The 24,347-nt window shown below is 39.8% G+C and overlaps 1 protein-coding gene across 2 annotated transcripts; it reads right to left on the reverse strand.

Moving 5' to 3' along the window:
• Positions 1–1,744: 1,744 nt before the first annotated feature.
• LOC118119954 (RNA-binding motif, single-stranded-interacting protein 1) lies at positions 1,745–23,660 on the reverse strand. Of its 2 annotated transcripts, none has more exons than XM_035174455.2 (13): positions 23,332–23,660; positions 15,502–15,680; positions 13,565–13,623; positions 12,015–12,106; positions 8,544–8,701; positions 7,570–7,649; positions 6,895–7,007; positions 6,503–6,552; positions 6,303–6,390; positions 5,992–6,042; positions 4,570–4,680; positions 4,364–4,444; positions 1,745–4,256 (listed from the first exon to the last, which is right to left on the reverse strand). In XM_035174455.2, the coding sequence occupies exons 1-13, from the start codon at positions 23,380–23,382 to the stop codon at positions 4,185–4,187; spliced, it is 1,185 nt and encodes a 394-aa protein (XP_035030346.1). In that variant the 5' UTR covers positions 23,383–23,660; the 3' UTR covers positions 1,745–4,184. The 2 variants fall into 2 exon arrangements, with proteins under 2 accessions (XP_035030346.1, XP_035030344.1); XM_035174453.2 differs by having other exon boundaries at positions 8,544–8,710.
• Positions 23,661–24,347: the final 687 nt, after the last annotated feature.

A 24,347-nucleotide genomic window follows, 5' to 3' on the forward strand; every position in this document is an offset into this window, starting at 1 on the left:
GTGCACATTGTTCCTTAGAGGATGTGCATTGTTACACATCACACAAGTGACTTCTGTGAGCTGCCGTAGCCACTGTATTTAACTGGTTCTGTGGTTTAATTTTATTATAATGTAAATCGTCTACCTTTATTTTGAAAAGTCAATCTGATAACCATCTTTGTTATATGTAAATATACCAAAAAGGAAATGAGTCTCTGCTGTATGTAAATCGCTGAAGAGATTTATCTGGTTTATATACATTCTAAATGCAATCAGTTTATGGAAGCATTACATTTCTAGATCAATTGAATTATTCTCCTTCTTCTTCTTCTTCTTCTTCTTCTTCTTCTTCTTCTTCTTGTTCTTCTTTATTCTTTACATAACTGTTTCTAAAGGTGATTTTTTTTTTAATTGCCTTGTTGTTGAAATGTGCTCTACAATCAATATTTTTACCTACCAGTTTACCACTGTATAAGATAAAGCACTTCTTCTTTCTCCTTTAATACCTGAGCTCTGTGGAGGAGGGCAGAAGCAGCGGGCCTCAGGGGCAGAATGGTTAATGGACACGGGGATGAGGGGGTTTCATGTCCACTGCCTGTATAGGCGCAGGTGGCACAAACACAGACAGCTGGAGTGTGAGTTTTTCTCCTCGTCTGGAGCTGGTGGCTTCCCGTAGGGTGGCACCAACACCCTGCAGGATACCGTTGGGGACCCATCTGCCATGGCAAGGCCTGCTCGCAGACGCCCACCTGTCCACCCACTGCTACCTCCTGATACCCATTACTGTCCAGGCCATGCATGTTGTCAACAATACCATGTGACAGTGTCGTTAGAGTCCTCAAGCAGGTCCTCTGATAGCACAGAGATTCTTAAATACTGGTACCTGCACCGAGCTGCATGCTCAGGAACATTGAGACAAAGCTGAGTTTAAGTGCAGTTATTATCTGTGATGATATTAATATATTTGTTTAATCATAAAGGACTGAAACTGGTTGTTATTAAAAATAGCATATGGGTTTGATGCAAGCAAACTGTGCAGTAAAGAGACACCACATTTTAGAAGAACTGCACATCATACCTCCACACATTGGTTTGCAGCTGTAGGAGATAATGGCGTCTCATTAATTCACATGCAGAGCGGACTCCTGAAGGACTGTGCAGTATGTGTGTGTGTAAGGGATGGTCACTGTCATGTTAATGGAGTCTGGTATCTTGGAGAAAACTGACAGTGAAGGGACCTTTGTCAGCTGCTGCTTTAATTAGAGTATTAAGCAGATGTTGTTCCTTCTCTTCCCAGATTTCTGCCTTCCTGAACTCCAGTTTAGAGAATCTTTATTCCACCTTATGTTTTAAATAGCAAGAGACGAAAATAAAAGCAGCAGCTCAGTGACAATGACAAATAAAAATAAACCACTTATTTTTCTTATGGAATATATTTGTTTGGCAGTGGGCATGTCGTTTGTTTCAAGATATATCATTAAAGGCTATTAATTAATACATACTTATTTTTTATGTTATGATAAAAACAATTTTCTTTACTACACATAAATTAAAAAATAAAGTGAGAGACGATGCTTTGATTTCAGTCATCTGCCATGACAATAACATATTATAATGTACAGATGTACTGACGAGGAATATAAAAGATGTAAGTCCATAGTTTTATCCTTAAACAATACAAGGCTATTAAAAAGAACAGGTTTACTCAGGGTTCATGATCAGGACAGCAGCTCGTCCTGAAAACAAACACTAGACTCACAACAGATTAAAAGGTGAAAATCTTTAAAATCTTTATTCAAAAATGTCAAAGAAATGAACAGAATAAACCTTAGGCAACAAGCTACTAAAAAAACAGGTCTTTGGATTTAACAAACACTACAAAACAAAAATACAGAGGAAAGTTTCCTTAAACTGTACATACAAGTTACCACTGGCATCTGTGTGGCACGAGTAAAAAAAAGATAAAACTTTCATCTAGCACTATGAAAATCTTTCTTTTCTCAAGCTGTCTGTACAAAAAAAATTTCATAAATTAGAACTTTTTTTCCTTGTATAACTTAATGACTGTTCAACATGATGGTTACCTATTATGAGCTTTTTTCTCTGACGCACCTCTGCAACTCTTGATCCTTGTACTTATGGCACTTGGTTCAGACACCATTAGCAGCATAAACCTCACATAACAGTATAACTTCTCAGTCTGAGGCATTACATCTCAAGTATCGCGACCCCTCCGTGTGTCGCACGCCCGTTAGCTACAGAGGAAATGCTGCTGCGTGTTTGTCTGGACCCAAAGACAAAGCAACAGACGTGTTTGTTTAAAGGAGCACAGATCCAGTGAACGCCACAAAGCTTTGCTGTCATCGACGGCCTCAAGAGATCTTAGATCAGCGTCTGAAATCTATTGTTATAAAAAAAAAAGCAGCAGCTCTTTTGGAACTATAAAGCTGAATGTGTGAGCATCAGGGGGAAAATGTCGCTGCCCCACCCGCCAATGACTACATTAATAACATCATTAAGAAAATAGGTCTGATGCAAATCACAAGAAAAAGAAAAGTACTCAAAAACAACCTGAAAGGAAACAGCTGTATGTGGCCAGCTCCTGAGCGTGGCGTTTGGTCTGGAAGGGCGGGCTGGACCTGCTAACCCGACCTATTACAGAGGAGAAAGAAAACTCTGAGGTAGATAATTGGTCAGACTGACCACCAGGTCGAATCACAGGCTTATTGGAGGACGCCTTGATCAAAAAGCCAACGTTAATGATTGAAAATAATCAGACTTGTTGTTTTAGTGCCATCATCAGCTTTTACAGCACTGCCCTTTCATTGATTCATCTTTTAAACGGATTTTTTTAACAATAACGTTGCATTTTCTGTCTGCGTGAAATTCATCTGTGGCACTTGTTGGATCCAGGCCTTCCTTCATGCTCGAGTGTGTGTCGGTACTCTACTGATACCGGTGAAAACTGAATGTAAATGTACAAAAAAAGGCACACTGTCCGCACTGCAATCTCCTTTTGCAGAGTCACTTCTGTCCTGGTTTAAGAGACAAATGATGCTATTTCCTCAGTGTACTATAGCTCACAATCTTTGGTGAAGTAAACTACAATTGAAAAGTGCCAAGTTTTTGTTTCCTATCAAAGAGCGAGGTGCAATAAAATACACGTACTAATCTCCGTTACCCCACGCCTCTGTTCTGTTACAAGGCTCCGATGAGTTTTTTTTCTTTTTGCACAATCATCTGTGTTTTACTGTTAGTTTTTTTTTCAAATAAAAGTGAAAAAGACACACCTCATAAAAAGAAGAAAAAAAAAATCACAATTAATATCAATCCAAAAAAGACAAAAGCAAAGACCGACAAAACAAAACACAATAGTCACGTCTCATCCCTCCCCCCAACCCCACCAAGATCCATTTCAGCTTCTCTGCAATACCAAGTATTCTAAAAGGCAAGGTTCAAAATGGTGATCGTTCAGAAGAATGTCCTCATCCAACATCCAGACACATGTAGAGAATTCTTACTGAATAAATATTACATCCAATAAAAGCATCCGATGTGGAGTCATTTCATTCAAGATATTTCCTTCTCTACAATAACTTTTCTATCAGTTCTGGGAGTTTATTTTTATTTCTTTACGTCGTCTGTGGCCAGTTCAAATGTAACAGCTTTTTGCGTATCATCCCTCTCTGTGGTGGTCTGTACAACTACTGTATCAAAACTATTAAGGCAAATTTTAATCAGACAGCAAGATCAATTCCAAAGTTCTAAAGAGAAATCACTTTACAAAAAAACAACAACAATTAATACTTCACCATAGCAACACTCACACAGCAAGCACAAAAACATCATTTTCAAAATGTCTGGCTTAAAAAGAAATTGTCTGGAAAAAAAATATCTGGAAATATTAACAAATGACATATGAACTATCATGCACTTGAAACAACTAGTCTTTTCTTGTCTCCTGCAGCGATCCTTGGTAAACAATAAACATTGTAGTATCAAAATAAAACATTTTCAAAACTGATTTTTTTTTTTTTATTTTAAATATAATTTGAATCATTTGTTTAATTCTGAAAACGATCCCCAAAAAATAGTCTCACTTAAACGTTTGCAGAACCTGTGCAAAACAGTGAAAAGATCCTCGGCGCCCCCATTGCATTTGTAGACGTGATTGCTTCAGCTGCTGTCAGAATGTTACCTCAGCACTACTTGGTTTGTTGGTATGGATATGGGGAGTGGTTTCTGGAAGAGTCCAATTGTGACTGTCCCCCATTTTCCTGGAAGACAGAGTGAGATAACGCTGATTCTTGGCCAATGAGCTGTTGTTTTAGATGAAGATAATGCTTTATGCGATATTAAGGCAGCATTGATGTTAAAAACGTACCTCCAGAGGAACATTTGCTGTCTGCATGTGTGCATACTGTGGGATGTATGCTCCTTGCATAGCTGTGTTGGCAGCCATAAACTGCACAATGAAGAAAAAGAGCAAGAGTCATGATCTGTACGTTTCACAGCTTAATGAAACACATTTAAATATCATATTCTCAAATGGGTGTAATGTGTGAAGTCATGTCTGGTTCAAGGTCTCACCGTTCCTGCGTTACCCAGAGAGAGGTGACTCATCTGCTGCGCAAGGGGGGCCATCATGGAAGTAGGCTGCAGTGACATAGATGGGTCCATAGAGGGCGATAGCACTGTACCCTTGAGGAAAAGAAAATGCAGGTGAGGGGCACGGATGCAGCTGGTGGAGTAGTGTCTTTCTGCTTGTGAAATAACACACGAGTAATAATGGCTTTGGCTCAGGAGGTAGAGAGGGTCGACCAATTACCAGCATGTTGTATGGTTTGATCCCCGGCTCCTCCAGTCTACATTCCAAAGTGCCCTTGGGCAACATACTGAACTTTAAATTGACCCTGATGGCTGTGTCAACAGTGTGTGAATGGTGTGTTCTAGAAAGGTGTGTGTATGGGTGTCTGTGACTTAGAGTAGTCGATAAGACTGAAAAAGCATTGAGTAAATGCAGGCCATTTGCCATTTGGATTTCAGGGAAAGCGAAACTGAATGAGGTCAGACCTTGTGCCGGCAGCAGAAGGTCGAAGCATGAGTTTTACAAGTTGAACAAGTCGTCTATGAGCAACTTGGCGGACCTGACGCCTCCAACATTTTTTTCCCTCATCTATATTGACTCATTTTCAAAGCACTTAATTTCACACCCATCTGTTATGAAATAACCGGCATCTGTCAACGTCTACACATCTTTATATGGCCTCACTAGGGCGGCCGTTTTTACATTCCTGTACTAACACTTGAACACAGTAAGTCCTCAAGAATCAGTGTCACCTTATGTGCAACTACTACTCTTCCATATTGTATCTGTTAACAGAAAAAGTCTAGAGTAAATCATTGTATACTGTCAAAGCATTTATGATCAATGCTCCTACTAGCTCACATTGACAGTATTGTAATGAAGACAAATCCTCAATAAAGATGTTCTCATTTACACGTTTTACTGTTTTTGTTGTCAGACAATGGGAAATAGTGACTGAAACATGCACCTTAAAGCACTACATGTTTATCAGTGGTCACTTCTAAGCCCTTTCCAAGCTTCTAAAAGCCTTTACCCTGAGACAAAAGCTGTGCTGTGATCTCAGCTGTATTTACTGGTAAAATGACCAATCAGAGAGGATGCTAGGAGCTTATTCATGTCTATGTCAGCCGCTGTGAGGTCAATTGAATGAGACGTGTAGAGAGGTGTGACTGATCCCGTGCGCACAATACTGGTGACTCCTGTACTGAAAGAAGATAAGGTTTGTCTAAAAAGGTTTAGGGCCTCTTTGCAAAAGAGGTAAAAAAAATAATAATCTGGAAAGCTTGTGACAAATTCGCAAAGTTGGCTACGATAAACTCTCCCAAAAAGAAGCAGTCAGTCAGTGAGCAACTGTCCCACTGAAGAGTAAATGGAAAGTGAAAGGTTTCAGTGAATATGAGAGGATGAAGAGATTTTGCTCTTACTGGGTGCTGCATGATGTACTGTTGATGAGGCATCCAGGATGGATTCTGCACCTGGAACGTCACACAAACACACTCTGTAAGAACTCTGGTTGGTTTGATTGGCACAACATCTAGTATGAAAGGCAACAGGGTCCTTTGCCACATTTCACCTCCAAAACCCTTAAAGGACCAGTTTCTGAATCCTGATTACACATTTGTGTATAAACATAAATGTTGGGTTACTACATGTTAGATTTCTATATTAAATGTTATTTTAAGTACTGGAAAGCTTTTTATTACAGCTACATCTACATCATTGAAGAGCAGCAAACCTGGTATGTTGAAACCGGAGACATGTAAGGAGACATGGACGTCTGAGCAATCATCCTGTTTGAAATACTGTATGCTTGTGGGAAAAATCTGTTGACACGGAATAAAGTGCATTTCATTAAAATAGGACAGTACATTTTTGGTAAAATAGGTACAGTGAAAATATATTGTCTATGTAATCTAATCTGTTGTTGTAACGTACCCATTCTGCATAGCAGCTGCACTGGGATCGTAAGTGAGTGTCATTCCAGCCTTGGGGGAGAAAAACAGCACAGGTTTAGCAACTAAACCGATGAATGTAACTCAAAACAAACACAATAGCATTGTGCTACAGTTTCGACAGTTTAGTGTGTATCTATAACACTCAAACCTGAGGGAGGGAACCATTAACTGCACAGTAGAATTCACAGCAGAGTGTAACCACCTCAGATGCTTCACAGACACGACACGGTACATGTAGGTTGTAATATGTGTTGCTGTGTGACAGTTGTAGCTGTTGTTTGTCATCAACACCTGAGGTTTATCCTTCATTATTCATATATGCACATGGGTTTCTTCCCATCAGCCACTCAGATCTCTCAATCCACCACTCACCAGTCTTGAGTCACTGTCTCTTGCCCAGCCCCGACAACTCTGTGCAAATTTATTCTGACTTCTTTTTTTCTGCCCTCCATCAGCAAACTTGCACAGCAAGGGTTCAGAGGGCACTGAGGAGAGAGAAAAGGGCGAGAGAATAAAATAAAATGTTTGTCTTAGACTAAGACTATCACACAGATCATTCTGTCGTCACTCGCTATGCAGTCATTCGCTCCCTGCAGCCTGGGAGTGTACATTCACTAGGCGGCCTGGGAACACAGACATCTAATTTGGCAGCTGTGGAGCTGTAATCCCCTCTGCTTCCTAAAGGAGGCAAGGCCAGCAGAGACTATTTCAGTCTAATAATCCAATTAAAAAGCTTATAGAGGGAGTGGAGGCCACACAGAGCCGCTCTCTCTCTCTCTCGTTTTCTTTGTCTGGGCTCTGCCACTTAAAGCTGAGTGTATATGAGCTCTGAACCAGCAGACTCTCTGACTCCTGTTGAAAGCATGAATCAGTTGGCTGACCATTACATCCTGTCTATACAGCTCCACCTCTAACCCATTCTAATCATTAAAATACAAATCCTGCTACTTGCCTTCAAACATATTCTTTTCACAATATGACAATTAAACTACACAATTTGTCATTACATTTCTAGGTATGCAAATATAATTCAGGAGTATTTCTTACCTGGAAAACCTGCAGGTGTCTTAATAAACTTTCCATTGAAGTGAGAAATGACTGCATCGCATTTTTCAGTTGACTCCATCCTGAAGTTAAAAAGACAAACAGCATTAACCACATCGGCAGTAATGAGGGTGAGCAGCTTTCATACATCTGTTTCCTTTTCGGTTGGGTAGAAAAGGTGGTTCAAAATAATCAGATTTCTATCTGTGAGCATTAAGTATACATATGTTATGGAAGCAACTTGTAGTCTTAACAGAGATCCATTAGTGAACACACACACACACACACCCACGCACACACACCCACGCACACACACGCACATACACATTCCTGAGATGCATTATGATATTTTTGTTTCTGTCAAACATCCGGTTATGCAAGTGCTGACGGTGGAAGCCTGCATTATCACTATAATTAAATCATCCAGTCATTGTGAAACTGTTTCATAGGAGTTTCCGTTTGTGCATACCTGAGCTGTTCTTCTGCCTTGTTATTGATAACGTGGTCATGTATTTTTTTTTTGTTACTAATTTTAGAAATGTAACATGTTGTACTTTGAATCAGCAAAGCACTTTGTATTTTCTAACTACCTAAAAGGTGTTAAATGTAACACTTTAAATATAATGACAATAGGTGTAGAATATTAGGCTTGATCTTAATCCTGTTAGCACTATTGTCTCTCTCTGTTTCCTCTGTCTCTTGCATGTTTTCCATTCCACTTGTCGTACAGTGGTCTCTTCCTGTTCACTGCTGTAAAGTGGTCTATTTTGACCATGAAGCCATCCAATAAACTTCCTAATGGACAAAATGCTGTTTAGAGGCCGGACGAGGATGTCAGTCATCTCAGTTGGTGTATCAAATTTTTTGTTATATTTGATTCTAATTAAATTTACTGATATTACATTCCCACAGTATAAGTGGCATCAGTAGAAACATCTTTTGTTCCATTTGACAAAGAAATGACACAAGTAGCTGACCTGGCAAAGCCCACTCCTCTGCTGGCTCCACTGGAGTCTCTCAGGACGCGTGTGGATATGACCTGGCCGAAGTGCTTCAACATGTTCTCTAGCTCCTGCTCGTCCATAGACAAAGGCAGGTTGGAGATATACAAGTTGGTGGGGTCTTGTTCTTGTTGCTGTATAGTCCGTAAATGAGAAGGAAGCCAGAGTTAACGTATTAATACACTGGGGTAAACACACAGATATATACGTTTGAGAATCAGATTCAAATTTATGGAGCCCCTCAAGTCCCGACAGTTGATATTTCTTTTATCTTATGCGGATCTAGATATTACACAATTGCCATCAGCAGGAATCATTTGCTGTTTAAGACATTAGCATAGAACTTCTCATAAGCGGTTCCGTACAATCTTCAGTGATGTACAAATGTAAAAATGAAGGAGGAAGAGACAAGGGAAGAGAGAAGAGGGAGTTTCTTTGCAATCACTTATCATTTATCCCTGGAAATAGCTTAACAGCGAATAGACTTTTAATATACTGTAGATCTTAGTAATGGAGTAAGCACGTGTCTGCTGCCTCCCGTCTGTGTGTTGGGGGATTTTAGGTAATAAAGGGTCAACATGAGCAGTGATAATTAGTGATTTGCATGCAGCCCACGGTGGCTTAAGACTCACATCAGCTGATTTCTTGCTGTGTTTTAATAGCATCAGCAGAAACAAAGGATGTGGCTACTAGTCCCTGGGGGGGCAGCCTCTCACCATTACTATTCATCTATGTTGTGTTGTGTTCAGAGTCAGCTACAGGGACGGAATAGTTTATTTGAAGCAATGCACTGACAGAAAGGTCAGAAGAAATAAGAAACGATATAGGAATGCTGTTCTCTATAATGCTCAACCACACAGCTTGATGAATTCCAGGACATATACTGTGCCTAAATTAATATCTTCTGTTATATAAAAGTTAGGCAAATCACTTGGATGTATTCACAGACAGGGACAAACATAAACACAAGTATATAACTCATTGAAACTAAAATGATTTAAGCTAAAAAGAAGTCAAATTCCTATAAGGCCACTTCCTGACTTCCAACTAATAATGGGGGAAAGTCAGTTGAAGGATGCCAGGGCAGATAATAAAACAGGAAAAGGGACTTTTGTCAAGGAGTCCATTAAGCCCAAACAAGCTTCTGCCATTGTGAGAATAAAGCTGGAGTGAAAGGCTCCCACTTTATAATGGCATTTACCTTCTACAATACAAAGATTAAACTGAGGCATGGCCCTCAACACTGCTCTCTTTTAATTAAAAAAGTAAAATGGGTGCACGGAGGCATGTCAAGAAGCCCCACAGACCCCCAGACAGAGAAATGAGGCAAAGAGCTCACTCTCAGAGCTATATGGGAACTCATTTCCCTGACTGGTTCCTGTTACCATAACAACACACAATTATTTACTTCCTTTACTTGTGTCAGGGACAAGTATAATGTCAAAAATGATGTGGCCTTACTTTATGGTCCCTCATCTGATAAACTCAAAAAATAGAGCCAACTAGTGTTTAAAATACGATAACTGTCTGTCCACATTACACTCAGTAGAATTAATCTGGTAATCTACAGTAACTCCAAATTAAGAATACAGAAAGATGTGTTAATCTGTATTTCTTGACTTTTGTCCGAACATTTTAAACACATTTAGAGAATGAATATTCATATTTGAGAGGTTTAAGCAAAAATCCTCTTTCAGAGATACTTTATAGATCTATAAGACTTCTGCGGGACTACTCTGAGCTCCTCGCCTGACTTAAGTGTAGAAACACAATCACGTGCCGGATAATTCCCCTGGTATGTCATCCCACTGTCAGCAACACAAATCTCTAAATGCTATAGTCTGACTAAAGGCGCCTATCACATCTGAAATCTTTCTGTCAGCCGGGCTGGGAGCTGTTGGCTGACATAATACCTCGGGGAACCATCAGTGGTGTAAAAGCCTGCAACACTTGGAAGTAAACATACCATGTATGAGCACAGCAGCTTATTACAAAATAAATTTGAACAATTTTGGTCATAACCCTGCTTTAGTGCAAAGGGAGTCAAACTGACTTTATTGCAGTTGGAAAAGAAATAGAATAAAACCAATGAGAAAGAGTCTGGCAGCTCAGATGCAGGAGGTGGGACTCTGAGCTACTAAATTGTGTTTATATAGCAATGTCTCCCTGATGCAAAAACACAGAGAGGGAGGGGACATGACATCATTGTAAAAATATGAGAAACAGGAAATGGTCTCCATGTGGCGCTAAAAATCCCTACCACCTACAATTACCTATTGGAGCTCTATTCTTCAGAGTTTCTGTATTCAATCATGTGAAAAGACATTCTGTCTCTACATATCATGTTAAACAAGAGCCTCTATGATCTACAGTGACAGTGATATAAACTATGATGGACCCTGCAGTCAGCCAGGAGGATATTTTAACCAGGGATTTAGCTAAATGATAAACTGGGTGAAAGAGCATGAACTGATGAACTTTCTTTCCCATGAACTCTTGATTAAAAATGTATAAAGGGTGAGTGATACGTTTGTGGCCTTAGGCAGAAGGAGATTCATTTAACATCTCTTGTTACATATGCAGAAATTACTATGCAGAAACCTTCGAAGTGAATAACTTTGGAATTAAATCTAAAATCTCAAGTCAGCACCATCTGAGAAAATAAACAATGACGGGCTTTGTGATTTCGTCCTCTACCTTAGTTAAGGGCTTATCACCTAAGGAGGTCCACAAGGATGTGGTGGCAACACGGGTGGAGGGTGTCCCTTCTCGAAGCATGTTGAACAGGTAGACTGCCGAATTCAAACATGGCACAGAGAGCCTAGCGGATGACCCTCATCCTAAAAGGCTGGCCACTGACATTTCCACTGACTATAACAAAGAAGAGATCTGTGTCCCCAACAACTGCTGAAGTAAGTGTGTCAACATGAGAGGGAACCATGTTGAAAAATACATTTTCTAAAAGTGATTCAGTCTGACTTATCAATCATGCTGTACTCATGTCTCACCAAGACACTGAGATAAAGGCCCATTTTATGAAAATCTTTTCAATCCACATTGTCAAATTCAAAATCCAATCTAATGAACACAAAACAGTCTGGATTGACACAATAACCTAATGTTGTGTTCGTGAATACGTGACTGTAGTACATCCAGCAGAACACCTACTCAGTCAGCATTAAATGTCTGCACCCACTATTTGTGCAGTCTTTGATTAAATTCATATAAAAAAGGACAGAGTTTCATCCTGCAGTCTGTCATGATTTAAGTCACTGATCTCAGAGTCACTGAGTTGGGGGTCCTACACCTACCAGTCAAGGACTCCAGTCTATTTAAAACCACAAGGATTAGGTCTGAGCTGCCATAGCATCCAGATGGAGGAGAAACAGTGTGAATGAGTGACTTGTATTGATGTGATATCAGGATTAGACAGTAATAAATCCTCACCTTTGCCATCTGAGCTTGGACACCAGTCGTCTTCAGGGCAGCCACAGCTTTCTGGGCTGCAGTGGGGTTGTCAAAGTCCACAAAGCCATATCCTGTGGAGACGGGCAGCACAGTTAGGACAATAGATCTTTGGCGAGCATAATGGAAGAGCCACTGTGTTGTTGTCTGCTGTGGATGGTGATGGTCTGTGCGTATCTCATGTGTTACTATATGGAAGCTTTACGTTAACATTGTTACTGACCAGTAAATTCTGGTTAATGCTTTTGTGTAAGATCAACACATAGTCCATGCAAGTTCTCTATGGTGTTGAGTATTTATACTTGTGTGCTGGTGTGACTGTGTCTTCTTTGTGGACTAAAACAGCAGCTCATGTTGGAGTTGGAACTCATAAATGTTGATCTAGAGTTACTTTTACTGAAATTACTGCCACAAAGGAAAGAGAGAAGACGTCAGAAGAGATGATGTGTATGACAGTTGGACTGTTTTGTGTGCTTGTCTGGCCACAGAGAGTCTGAACCAAGTGGACCAATCACAGTTGTGGTCTGTGTCACAGCAATGTGTGGTTACATTTCTTGGGATGGGCATGTCAGGCAGCGGCGTCAAATCCACAGGCACATATTCATACACATCTGCTTTACATCTGTCTAATTTTATATGTATATGTGCTTGTGTGTGGGTGTGTGTGTTTGTGTGTGTGGGAGTAGAGGTAGAAAGTGCTGAGGATGCAGATACCAGTGTGACATTCATGGCTCAGGTCAGCTCTTTGTCCTGGGAGGTACAAACAGGGTGAAACCGTAGTGCCGGCCCTGCAGCTGCTATATTTAACCTGAGTGATGGTGAATATGTCGGAGCTCGTTCAGCTTTAGAAATGGGTCACACTGGTACTAAAAGATTAATGTATACGCCTAGTTCTTGAAAAAGTATAAAATTAGACTTTAGTCAAAAAAAGATTTTTGTGAGACGTAAGGTCACATGGGGTTATTGTCACAGCCATTTCTGGGTTCTATTTAAAATTCAGCTGGAGCTTTACATGGCATCTAATGGTGTCCCATTTCACGGAGAACCTTTGATTAACTTGCATCTGCATAATCCAGTGGAGAGTGACAAAGTATTCTCTTAATCCCATCAGCTCTAGATGAGAGAATCGGTAAATCTCTCTTTGGCCAGGTGGACTGTCTACAAGGACTGGAACAAAACCAGCACTGTCATTCAGTAGAGAAAGGAGGAGGAGGCGGCATCCTCCCCAGGATCCACCCACAGCACAGACAAGGGCTGAGGCTTAAAATAACACAAGCTGGGAGGAAGCTTTGAGAAGCCTGCCTGCCTTGTTTCCTCACGTGACCAGATCATCTGACAAAACTACATAGCTGTTGAATGACTTAAGATTTCAGGCAGGATGTACACATTGGTCATATTTTGTGAAAGTGTAGAAGAGATTTTCCCTCTCGCAGCAAGGGGCTGAATATCCAGCAGGGCTTTATTCAGACTTAATTAGAAGATAAATAAAAGAGGGTGTCGTTGTGAAGATGAACAAAAAAAAAACCACACACCTTTACATTTGTTTGTGGTCTTGTCCAGGATAGCCTTTGTTGATACAATTTTACCATACCTAGGGGAGGAGCAGAAAGGCGAGGCATCGTTAACAGGATTATATACCAGACACAGCCAGTTATAAAACACACAGAGACGGTTGAGCAACAATCTATGACATCACCGTGAAAATATGAGAAACAGGAAGTGGTTTCCATGTGGTGCTGAAAATCCCCACCATGTGAGTGCAAAGCTTAACAGTCCCCTTTTACAGCCAAACTGAATCGGTAAATCAAACTATATAAACAGTCACAAAGGTATTTTGGATAAATTGAATTATCAATATCTTATCTTTGTATATGGGGAGTCATGTATATGCAGTATTTTAACATATTTTATATTTCGGGACAATGGTCTGTGTACACTTTGCAGTTTTTTTTAAATGGTACTTTGTTTTCACATAAAATACATTTTCAAACTTAAAAATCCCTGTGTGTAAATGCAAATGATTGCCTCACAAAACAAAGAGATTAAGACATTTAATAGTCATGTCTGGTTCATGCTGTTGCCATGGTTTGAGCAGAGCAGTATTGTTGTTATGCAAGCAGACCACAGCAAAGTGTTAATAGCAACATTTGAGAATACAGTGTTACTACAATGTCTGTTCTTAGAGTAAGAAGAGCTAGAAGAAGCTTTGATGCAGGAGCTGTTCAAAAAAACTGACAGCATTGAGGCGGATGGCTAAAAATAAACAAATGATATCTCTCTTTTATATGTGACTTCTTCTGAGTGTTAGTAGCTTATTAATTTATTAATTTTTGTACACACTTTAAAATGTATTACATTAAATAATAATCATATTTTGATATAGGTGAAATTGTAAGTACATCCACAATGTTTAAAAAGGTCACACAAGTGGTTGTCTTTAGATTTTTCATAAAGTTATTATTTCATTTGAAATATAATTATTTTTGTTTCACTGCCTGTTGATCACTGCATGTGTGGAGTTTTCAGTTTGCACAGTACTTTCTATTCTCATTATTTTCTTTGCTCAATAATGTTGAGACACAATCTATCTACACATTGCAATTTTAAATGTATGTATACAATATACAGTGACAGTGTCAAAAGCCACAATGTGCCCTGCAATCAACCAGCAGGGAGTTTTAGCCTGGGATTACAGCAAATGCTAAACTGGGTGAAGAGCTTCCCATCATCTGAACTCTAATCTCATATCATGTGTGGCCACCGTGTGCTCGCTCTTACACTGCCATCAGACTGTAGTACATGAACAGTACATATAGTTACAACCACGATTCAGGATCATTCAGTGTGACCCTGCGACAGAAGAAAAAAGAAGGTCCTGTTTGTAGATGGGGCCTCGGAAAATAAAGCAAACAAACCACCAGGGTGGTCTCTCTCTCTCTCTCTCTATCTCTCTCTCTTTCTCTCTGCTTGGAAATAATAAAGCATTCAGTGCACAAAGAGAGCTGTGGACCACCACTGACACTACATTTCGCTTTCTATTTACAAATAATAAATTAAATCTCTGCTGCTGTGCTCCACATGCTGTCAACAAGCTCATCAGCTGCACTCTGTCCTTGTGCACTCTTTCAGGTCATCTTTAATGTAAACAAAGCCTACAACACTGTTACTTTTGTTAAAATCTCAAATGTAAACTACTCATTTTTTTTTATTAAAAAACTCATTCTAAAATTCTGATTATTAGAAAGAAAGAAAGTTTACAATAACAATAATTTACTACATAGACAATACTATCAACATTTTATAACATGTACATCTTACCTTTAACTTTTTCACACCTTATTTGTATTTCACCAAATATAAATCAATACATTACTGACTGCAAATTAAAACTAAACCCGAAAACTAAGTAGGCCAAAAAATGTATGTCTGATCAATAGCAGATAATGACGAGGGGAAGTGCGGTACTCACGGCTGACAGAGCTTGACCAGGTCATGATCTGTGGTTGAAGGGGACAGGCCTCGGATGTAGAGGTTTGTCTTGCTGAGCTGGTCCCAGCCTGCAGTGCTGCTGCTGCTACTGTTGTTGGTGCTGCTGTTGGTGCTCGGGCTGGGTGGAGCCATGGGGTGTGACGATGGGGCAACCAGTGGCTGGGATGAGCAAAACACAGGGAAAAAATGAGGTTAATCCTGGGTGGTGATTAAATAATATTGTGTATCATTGTTAGATAATATTTAGATTACATGTACATTTTTTCACAAAATGTGCTCTTCAGATTATTATTCAAACATTATAAGATGTGACACTTCAAAAGTAACATTAGTTTAACATTTAAGCACGTCATGGAGAATGTAAATTAACCTCAGGACAGTGAAACACTGTGGCTGCTGTTTCAAGTTTGTTTCATCTCTAACCACACCACCATCACAGATGGTTGTAGCTGGGTGTGATCAGAATTGTGACTCTGATGACACGCTGTGCTGGTTCACTCTGTAGTGTACGTTATCTCTCAATGCATCACTGCAGCTAGTTTGACTGCTTGAGGTCAACGGACACCAGATAGTCGGGGAGGGGGGGTTAAATCTGCATGCACTATTGATATCTTATCACCTTAAATATTGACGTGACAAAGTTGGTCCAGCATATCAGGGCAACAGTTTACATTTGGAGTCGTGCTGCTGGCCACTTGATAGATACAAATCTAGTCCTCACTCTTCCTATAGCTCTGTTTGGCTCTGCAATATGTTCACTGGCTAGCCACTACTCACTACTCACTCTCACTGCTGTTTGGTACGGGGCAGGAAGTGAACACAGTGTTTTTAATGATATGGATTTCACATATTGTTATGTGGTGTTGTTTTTGATTAGAAAATATTATTATTAAAACTTGTATTGGGTTCGTTGTATCAGAATAAGAAGATTTCCCTCTTGCATGACATCTCCTCATGAAAATGATGTCCAAGACAAGACTCACTGTGTGCCATGCCCTCAACAAGTCACAGTCACATAATAGGGCAAAAAAGATTAAAATCCCTGGGCACACCATTATAAGTATCACCATCATTGTGGGTTTCTGTTCAGTGCAAGGATTGCCATTTTACAGAGCAGTGATCCATATCTGCAGGCTAACCTGCATCGCACCTTCTCTGTCAACACAATCAGGGTCCACTGGGACCAGTAGCTCTGACATGGTGTCACACAGATGTCACACTGCTGTGGGGTTTTGAACAAGGTATTTGTGGGTCAACATAAACAATTATCTCTGGTCTAGTTCCAGACCTCTTAACCCTAATGCCCCTTTTACAGATAGCTTTGACTATCAGATCGGTTTAAGTGACACAAAGAATCACATTTCCCCACAATTTGTCACGGGAAAAAAAAGTTAAGAAATTGCCATTTTTAAGATTATATAAAAAAACAGTCAGACAACAAGAATTCTCCATATGCTATTCAGTTTTAAGATCATTTTCTAAGTAAACGTATTGCAGAAAATAGTGGCTAAGGGCAATTGGGAAAAACAAGCAAAAATCCCTCTTTTATTGCCCAACTTTGTGATTCATGTTTACAAGACACAGATGTCCTGGTGTGGGAGAGCTTTCCCCTTCAGGGATTTGTGTTCTTCTCTACTATCTGACACGAACCCCCCTCCCCCCTCTGTCCCTCTGAGGAATAACAAGCTGAGAGGAAGATGATGGAATCCCAGGCATGAGGTGGTGACAGGATAGAGCAACCCAAGTTTGGACTTCAGCCTAAAGGATCTTCTCTTGTTCCTGGCCGGTTGACTGCCTTCCCAGTGAAAAAACAAGTTTGACCTACTGTTTTCCAGCTCATTTTGGCAACAACCACAACAACAATAATAATACAAATAAATGATAAAAATAATCATACATTTTATTTGTATTGTACCTTTCATATATAGAATGAAGCCAAATTCAGGCTAAAGTGAAGTGATACGTTTGTAGCTCTCTTATCTGCTACTGTTGTGTTCCATATCTTTGTGGTGTAACTTATGATGGCTACATCCCAATAAACCAACAGCAGCTAATTGCAGTGTTGTTGAAGGCAAATACTTAACAAGGGAGTTTGTGATGTAAAGCCTATTGTATATAACCATCAAATCAATTGTGAATATTACGTCAAGCAATCTGAGTGAATGGACTAAAGGGAATGGCAAAAATGCATTTAGGGCGTTTCCAATATACTTGCAAGTTTAACAGTGACAAAGAAAACCTTGGTAGACTAAAAAGGAATGTGATTTGGGCGTCAAATGCAATGAATCAAAGAGTGCCATCTTGCAGTCCCTGTAAAAGCTAGGCACTCTTGGCACTTTGGCAGATTGCCATTACAAGGGCAAATTTGCCAAGTAAGAAAAAACAATGCTTCTCGGCAGAGAAGTGAAAGCTTACAAGTAGACCATACTAACCCTCTGACTTCACACCATTTTTTTGGGTCAAAACCGCAATTCCTTTCCAGTGCCTCAAGATACCCATATGCCAGCAATATCCTACACCACAAGTCATTTTGAGACCATTGCACCCATGCATTTTCTTTTAAAACAATGTGGGCACTGGATAGGACGGTGACAACTGTGTATGTCGGACATGAGCATTGCATGAGGCTTGTGGCCACCTTGTGCCATGTGTGAGATAGTGCTCCAAGATGATTCATGACCTCAGAGTTAATCTAGGGAGTTTTGATCTTTGATGAATTTTGTTTTAAGGCTGACCAACCCACATTTCAAGAGGATTGATTCATGTTCACCTGTATCAAACAATGTGCTTGTGTCTAAGAAGACAGGAATTGAAACCTCATTTTCATCAGAGTTTAGTCTGAAATCACAGATTCATAAAAGTAATTTCAAGGCTGTATATGTTCTACAGCCTGGAAATATAATTTTCTTTAATTAGGTACATCATTTGCACTGGAATTTCATTTTCAAGTAGCCTATTAACAGATGACTGGTTGAATATCGCCTGTAGCTGCTCAGTGCATTACCATCTAGGTTGGGTTTCAAAGGAAAGGTATCTGGGAAGATGTCAGTCTGAAGAGATATTTATAACCTTCAGGATATGACTTGAAACCCTACTGAACACCCACTTAAAAATGCTGGGTCAATACAAGGTGTGGAAGAGCTACACTCATTGACAATCTGCACAGCTCAGTTAACATAATACAGGTACATTTTCCCATGGTTACATCAAGGTTTGCTGAGGTTGTGTGTGTTTACACCAACAGCAATTATGGCTCTAATTAAAATTGGTAATTTTGCTAGCGACAGATGATTCTAGTTCTTCACATTTTGAGGCTATGAGCTGTGGGGGTGTGGCTGGATGGTTGAACGTCTCCTTTTACTATTATTCATTTATAGCTGGTGGTATCAAGTGAGATCATTTCTGAGAATTCCAGAAAAAAAGAGTGATGAACATCTTGGTGATGGACATAATGTACTGTTAATTCTGCTTTGAGCTCAAAAGCAGGATATTCAAATCATGAATTCACCCAGGTCAATCTAATTACACACAAACTGTGTGGAGAAAATGTCAGCAATCCATCCTCCTGTTACAAATAATTTAGTTTAGCTCGATCAGTCTTGCTACACTGGTAACACAATTTCACAAAATTAACTAAAAAGGATGTGTGAGCATTTCACATTTACAGTATAAGAGTAAATTTCAGCTGCAGGAAATCTATGACAGGACCACTGGTTGTGACTGAACATTGAAAATGTTAAGATTACTGTGACAGTTACCAGATGATCTGTGTTTGCTATGATGTGTTTGACTATGCCACTTTATATAACCGGTATGTTTAAGGAAGTGGCATTAGGTCTATTTCATCACGGGACGACACCTCAGTCTGTAGTTATTGCTGTTTAATAGTTCATTCATTTGATGAGCTTTAGCAGGGCACCTTTAGGGATTACGTGACAGGGTAGAAGACAAGTGAGTATATTGAAGGGGGAATGGGGGAGTTTTTGAGTCCTTGAATAAGAGAGAGACATCATTTGAATGCCTTAGGTGGCGTAGAGCAGAGGGTCAGGTGAGGGGAGAGAGATACAGGCTTCGCTCTTATTCACACATTCTTGTTTGGGTAACGCTAGCCAAGAGTGTGTTATAGATTGGCAGAGTAGAGTATTCTGGTTTCAAGGATGTTTAGATGAATCCCATCAGGTTTAAATTTGTCTTCACAGTTCCAAAAGATATAGAAAGTGTCAATAAACTGTATCCTATTGGTGAGGAATGCTGATGTCAGTCATGTATTCAGACCAAGGAGGTTGGTAAAAGATTTGATTATTTTCTCCAAAGTTAGAATGACACCTGAGAGGTTGCTCAGTTGCTCCATTAGTAGTGGCGAGTATTTTTTCAGGATCTATAAAAAATATATATTAAAAGGTTGACCAGTAGCTCCATTAGCTCCCAGACAGATGTGCCAGGCAGTTACATTTTCTATATTTGCGTTTCTAACATGCTTGGGTATAGAGTCCCCAGTCAGAGTAGTGCCTGCCTTATTAGGTGTAGAGTTAGCATAGTTTCATGTAGCCCTCGGTCTAGTGGAGGTTTGGGTTGATTTCTGGAGTTTTGGTTATCCTAAATGCTAGTGGTATGATTAGCTCCACTGAGTTAAATATATTAGTTAGTTAGTATTAGCACATTTCGTTCAGAGCCAGCGGTTTGTGTCTGTTTTGCAATGAGAGTCCAGGAGTGGGCGTACATGCACTTATATTTGATTTCTTGCTGGATTTGCCGGACAACGTCAGTCCAAGTCCTGGCTGGAGTTGATGTTTTCTGTCTGGCGCCAGAGCTTTGACAGTGAGAAGTGTAATTAGGGAAGGCTGGTTTGGGAGCCTCCGTAACTAATCCATTTGCATTACGACACATCCAGGGGGGCGAATCAACCAAGTCTGTAACTGGATGCTCCATATTTGATGTAATCCCTTTCATAAAAAAACAGGGTCCGTCTGTTAGCATTTGGTGTATCGGCGCCTAGTATAGTAGCTGCTCCAAAGTGAATTTCAAGCAGGACTTCAATCTTCTTTTTAAGTTTTAAGATATAGTTGTCATGATGTCTTGGATGAAATGGTTACTGCTTACACACTGAACCGGAGAGTTAGTATTGCCTTTTCATATTTTCATTACCCTTTAAACTGTGTTTGAATGCCAAACTTTTAAAAACACATGGAAAATACTGTCGTGCTTCAACTTAAGTTAGCAACAATCTCACAGACGGATGTGTGCAGACACAGCATGTAGCATATTTTTGGAAAACGTGGAAGAAGGGAGTGACAGCACTCAAAGGATTTGTCATCCCTGTAAAAACACTGAAGAACGTCGTATATTGTTTTTTATAAGGGGCGTTACATTTTTATTCTTGTGAGTCATCTTTGTGACCAACACCCAATACTCTATAGTGAATGCAGTTAACTGGTGACAGCTCTTTTTGGAAGAATGTTTGGGAAATTAGAACATGTAAAGAGAGCATGCAAAGCAAATAGCAAGCAGAGAGCCGAGGAAGCAGAGGGGTGGACTTTTTGGGGGAAATTCCTTATTCCCTTAACTCTAATCACAAGATTACATTATTCAGAGGAGATTACATTTAACAACCATAAAGACAACTGCGACAATGTTGGTACTGTTGCTACTTCAAAAGGTGAAAGACGAGTGGTCACAAAATCTTTTAAAATTAATGGAAGATGTAAAAGAAAAGAAAAAACTCATCCCTCTACTGCATAAGTTTGAAATAGATCACAGTAGCTTGCATGACTAGCACTTATTTACAGACAACAGGACCATGGCTGCATTTTGGCACCAAATATGAAATACTTTGATTTCAAATGAATCTCACGAACCAAAAAAAGGCAGATAGGGTATCACGATTCTAGATTGGAGTTTCCTTCTTTAACATGAAAAATATGTCCCTCATAGGGATGTCAAGAGATGTCTGCTGTTTTCTTACAGTCATTGAGCTACACCTGATAACTGAAATCTGAAATGATTTTCCTACATGCCACTGTTCTTTTTCATAATGTTAATAGTCTTTTCTTTTTATTTATTACTTGAAGTATGTTAAAGTATTCTTTATAAAGGAGTGTGTGTTGAAGTAAATGAGATTTATTGTTTTGTTTTTGTTTATTACCGTGGTATTGAATTGGGTATCGAGAAAGGTGGAAATTTCATGGTATCGTATGGACTACTAAATGCTTGGTATCGTGACATCCCTCCACGATACATGATTTTCATCAAATGATCACATCAAATAATGCAAGCGTTTTATCAGCATCTCAATAAAGCCATGCTAATTTGACCTTGTTTGGGATGGTTAGATTTCCAAGCATGAATTTCAGATTTAAAAGAAGGGGGGGGATTCATTAGTGCCAAGACTAACAACCGCATTAAGTTGAACTCCAGGACAAGAGATGAGAAAAATAAACAAAAATCTAAGCTGGGAAATCAATGGGTTGAGAGATATACAAAAGCTCTAAGTTTTAATTGTATTTAACGTTAAACTGTTAGCAGCCCCTGTCATCACTCTGCACTGCATTTGTAAGCTGTAAATGCATTACATAACTGTTGGTTTATAGTTGATAACATATGTACAAACACACAAGACAAACCACTCTTTAAAGAAAAATGCATGCAACAGAGCCCCAAGCTCAATTTTCACTGTCAAGGATTCGGATGACTTCAACTTCCCCTTTCTCTGTGGGACTGAAAGTAAATTTTGTTTTCATTCATATGCTTGATTCTACTCAGATGCAGCGGGACTTTGACACTGTGATGGGGGGGAGAGGACAGCATCTTATCAGCCAGTTCCAGACCAGCAGAGCACCGTCATATCCGAGCTGGAAATACACAGGGCTTCCAGTAACAAGCCTCGCCCATGGAGCTCTAGCCACAGGATAACTGCATCAGCACGACAGAATAAATATGCTTATTCAAATCTTTTGGCTAAAGGGAGTTTTTTTTAAAAATGTATTTCTTAAATCTATATGTAATTGGAACTGGGACAAAGTGGACAAAGCATATGTAGGCAATTAGACTCTTATTTCTGAAACCGAATACTGCAAGCAAAATATTGTGTCCGATCACATTTCTTGGAATCTATAAAATAAGATAAGATAGTTCTGTATTAGTCCCACTATGGGGACATTTACCATGTTACAGCAGCAAAAAGGAAATAGTGAAATACACATAATATGTATAAAAATATATGATAATAAGTATAAAAACACAATATAAACACAAGGATCTATAAAAGATAGAAATATGTGCAATGCAAACCAAATATAAACAGTATAACAATATTGCACATGTATGATATTGAAGCACACTTCACATCGTTTGGGTAACAGATGGACTATTACACATAAAAACAGAAATCAAGTAAAAGGTTCACTGATCCAAACCATGCAGGGGACATATTCAATGGGAACTGGTTGAGTGTACACTGTATATCATTAGAGAGACTACATAATAGATGAGGGTCACTTTAGGAGAGGGCTGGCCTTCTGTTTGAACAGTGGAGCCATGACATTAGCAGAGCATCAACTCAAGAGATCGGCCTGGATCTCGTCCAACACTGTCAGAGCAGCGGGTATTGTCATTATGTCTGGATCTCACATCGGACACGTGAACACAACACGTCCACTTCACACGACCTCAGTAAAAAATGAAAAGTAAACAAGTTGTTGTCTCTTTCTACGTTGCGCGTTAAGTTTATTTTGGACTGGTTAGCTAATGGCCAATGGCAAATTCTGACACCTCGACCGAAAACGTTATGTGCGGTAAGTCTGTGTTTGTTTACCTGTTTGCGGTACGGAGTCCTCAGCGGGTTTCCAGTATTGGCAAAAATCATCCTGGGTTCGGTAAAAGGGAGGGTGTTCGGTTTCTCTGGTGGGAGCCACAGACGTGTCGCGAAATACGTCAAACTTCTCGTACAAGTGTGAAAGTGGTTGACGCCGATGTCCTCCTTACTCCGCTAAAGGGCCCGAGGTGAGGTTTCTGCGCATATTAGCCGTGTACATGTCCGTGTGGTCGTCGACTATCCGGCGAGAGAAAGCTCCGTAAATCGTCCCAAGTTGGAGCCGCCCAGCCCCGCTGCCCTGACTGGATTCATTGATCTGCAGTCGGGGCCGCGCAGGACGGGCACTGCTACGGCGGGAGGAACCATTCGCTCTCCTTGGAGTAGGGGTGTTCATTTAATACTACTCCCCCAAAACACACCACAGTTCGTTCATGTTTGGCTAAATTGACATTTAAAAGAATTTGTCAAGTTTAGTCAAATACAACCTGGTGTTTTTTTGTCTACTCTTGTTGTCCATATTCTCCCAAGAAGACGATATAAAGTGGCGTTTTCACCTCTGTTGTTGTTTGTGTATCAAAGGTTGCATACCACGCATTCCACCGTGCGGCTGCTGCTCCTGCGATGTTTTGACCATTTTCACTTTATATTTTGAGTTATACTCCCACAATTAAAAAGAATAAAGGGTTTGTAACATGCAGTTCAGTGTGTATGTGTGTAATTGTGATTGTTAATGTCATAGAGAGATTCTGTTTTGTAGTGGGAGCAATCTACCGATGATCAATATAATCTACAAGCCAGATGGACGTAAGAGATGGTGTGGCTCAATGAAAACACATATACGAAATGCTGTAGTTGTGGGAACTGTTGGGTTCCTCTATAAGTTGTAAGGTCTCCACCTTAATATGTTTATGATTTGGCGCTTAAAATTGGACTGGACTAAATGCCTTTTATTTTCTTTTTTTTTCCATTGTTTTTTTCTGAAGCACTTTGCAAACCTTGTTGCTATACAAATACAT

The sequence above is a fragment of the Hippoglossus stenolepis genome, chromosome 13 (genome assembly GCF_022539355.2).
Source record: "Hippoglossus stenolepis isolate QCI-W04-F060 chromosome 13, HSTE1.2, whole genome shotgun sequence".
Classification (NCBI taxonomy): Eukaryota; Metazoa; Chordata; class Actinopteri; order Pleuronectiformes; family Pleuronectidae; genus Hippoglossus; species Hippoglossus stenolepis.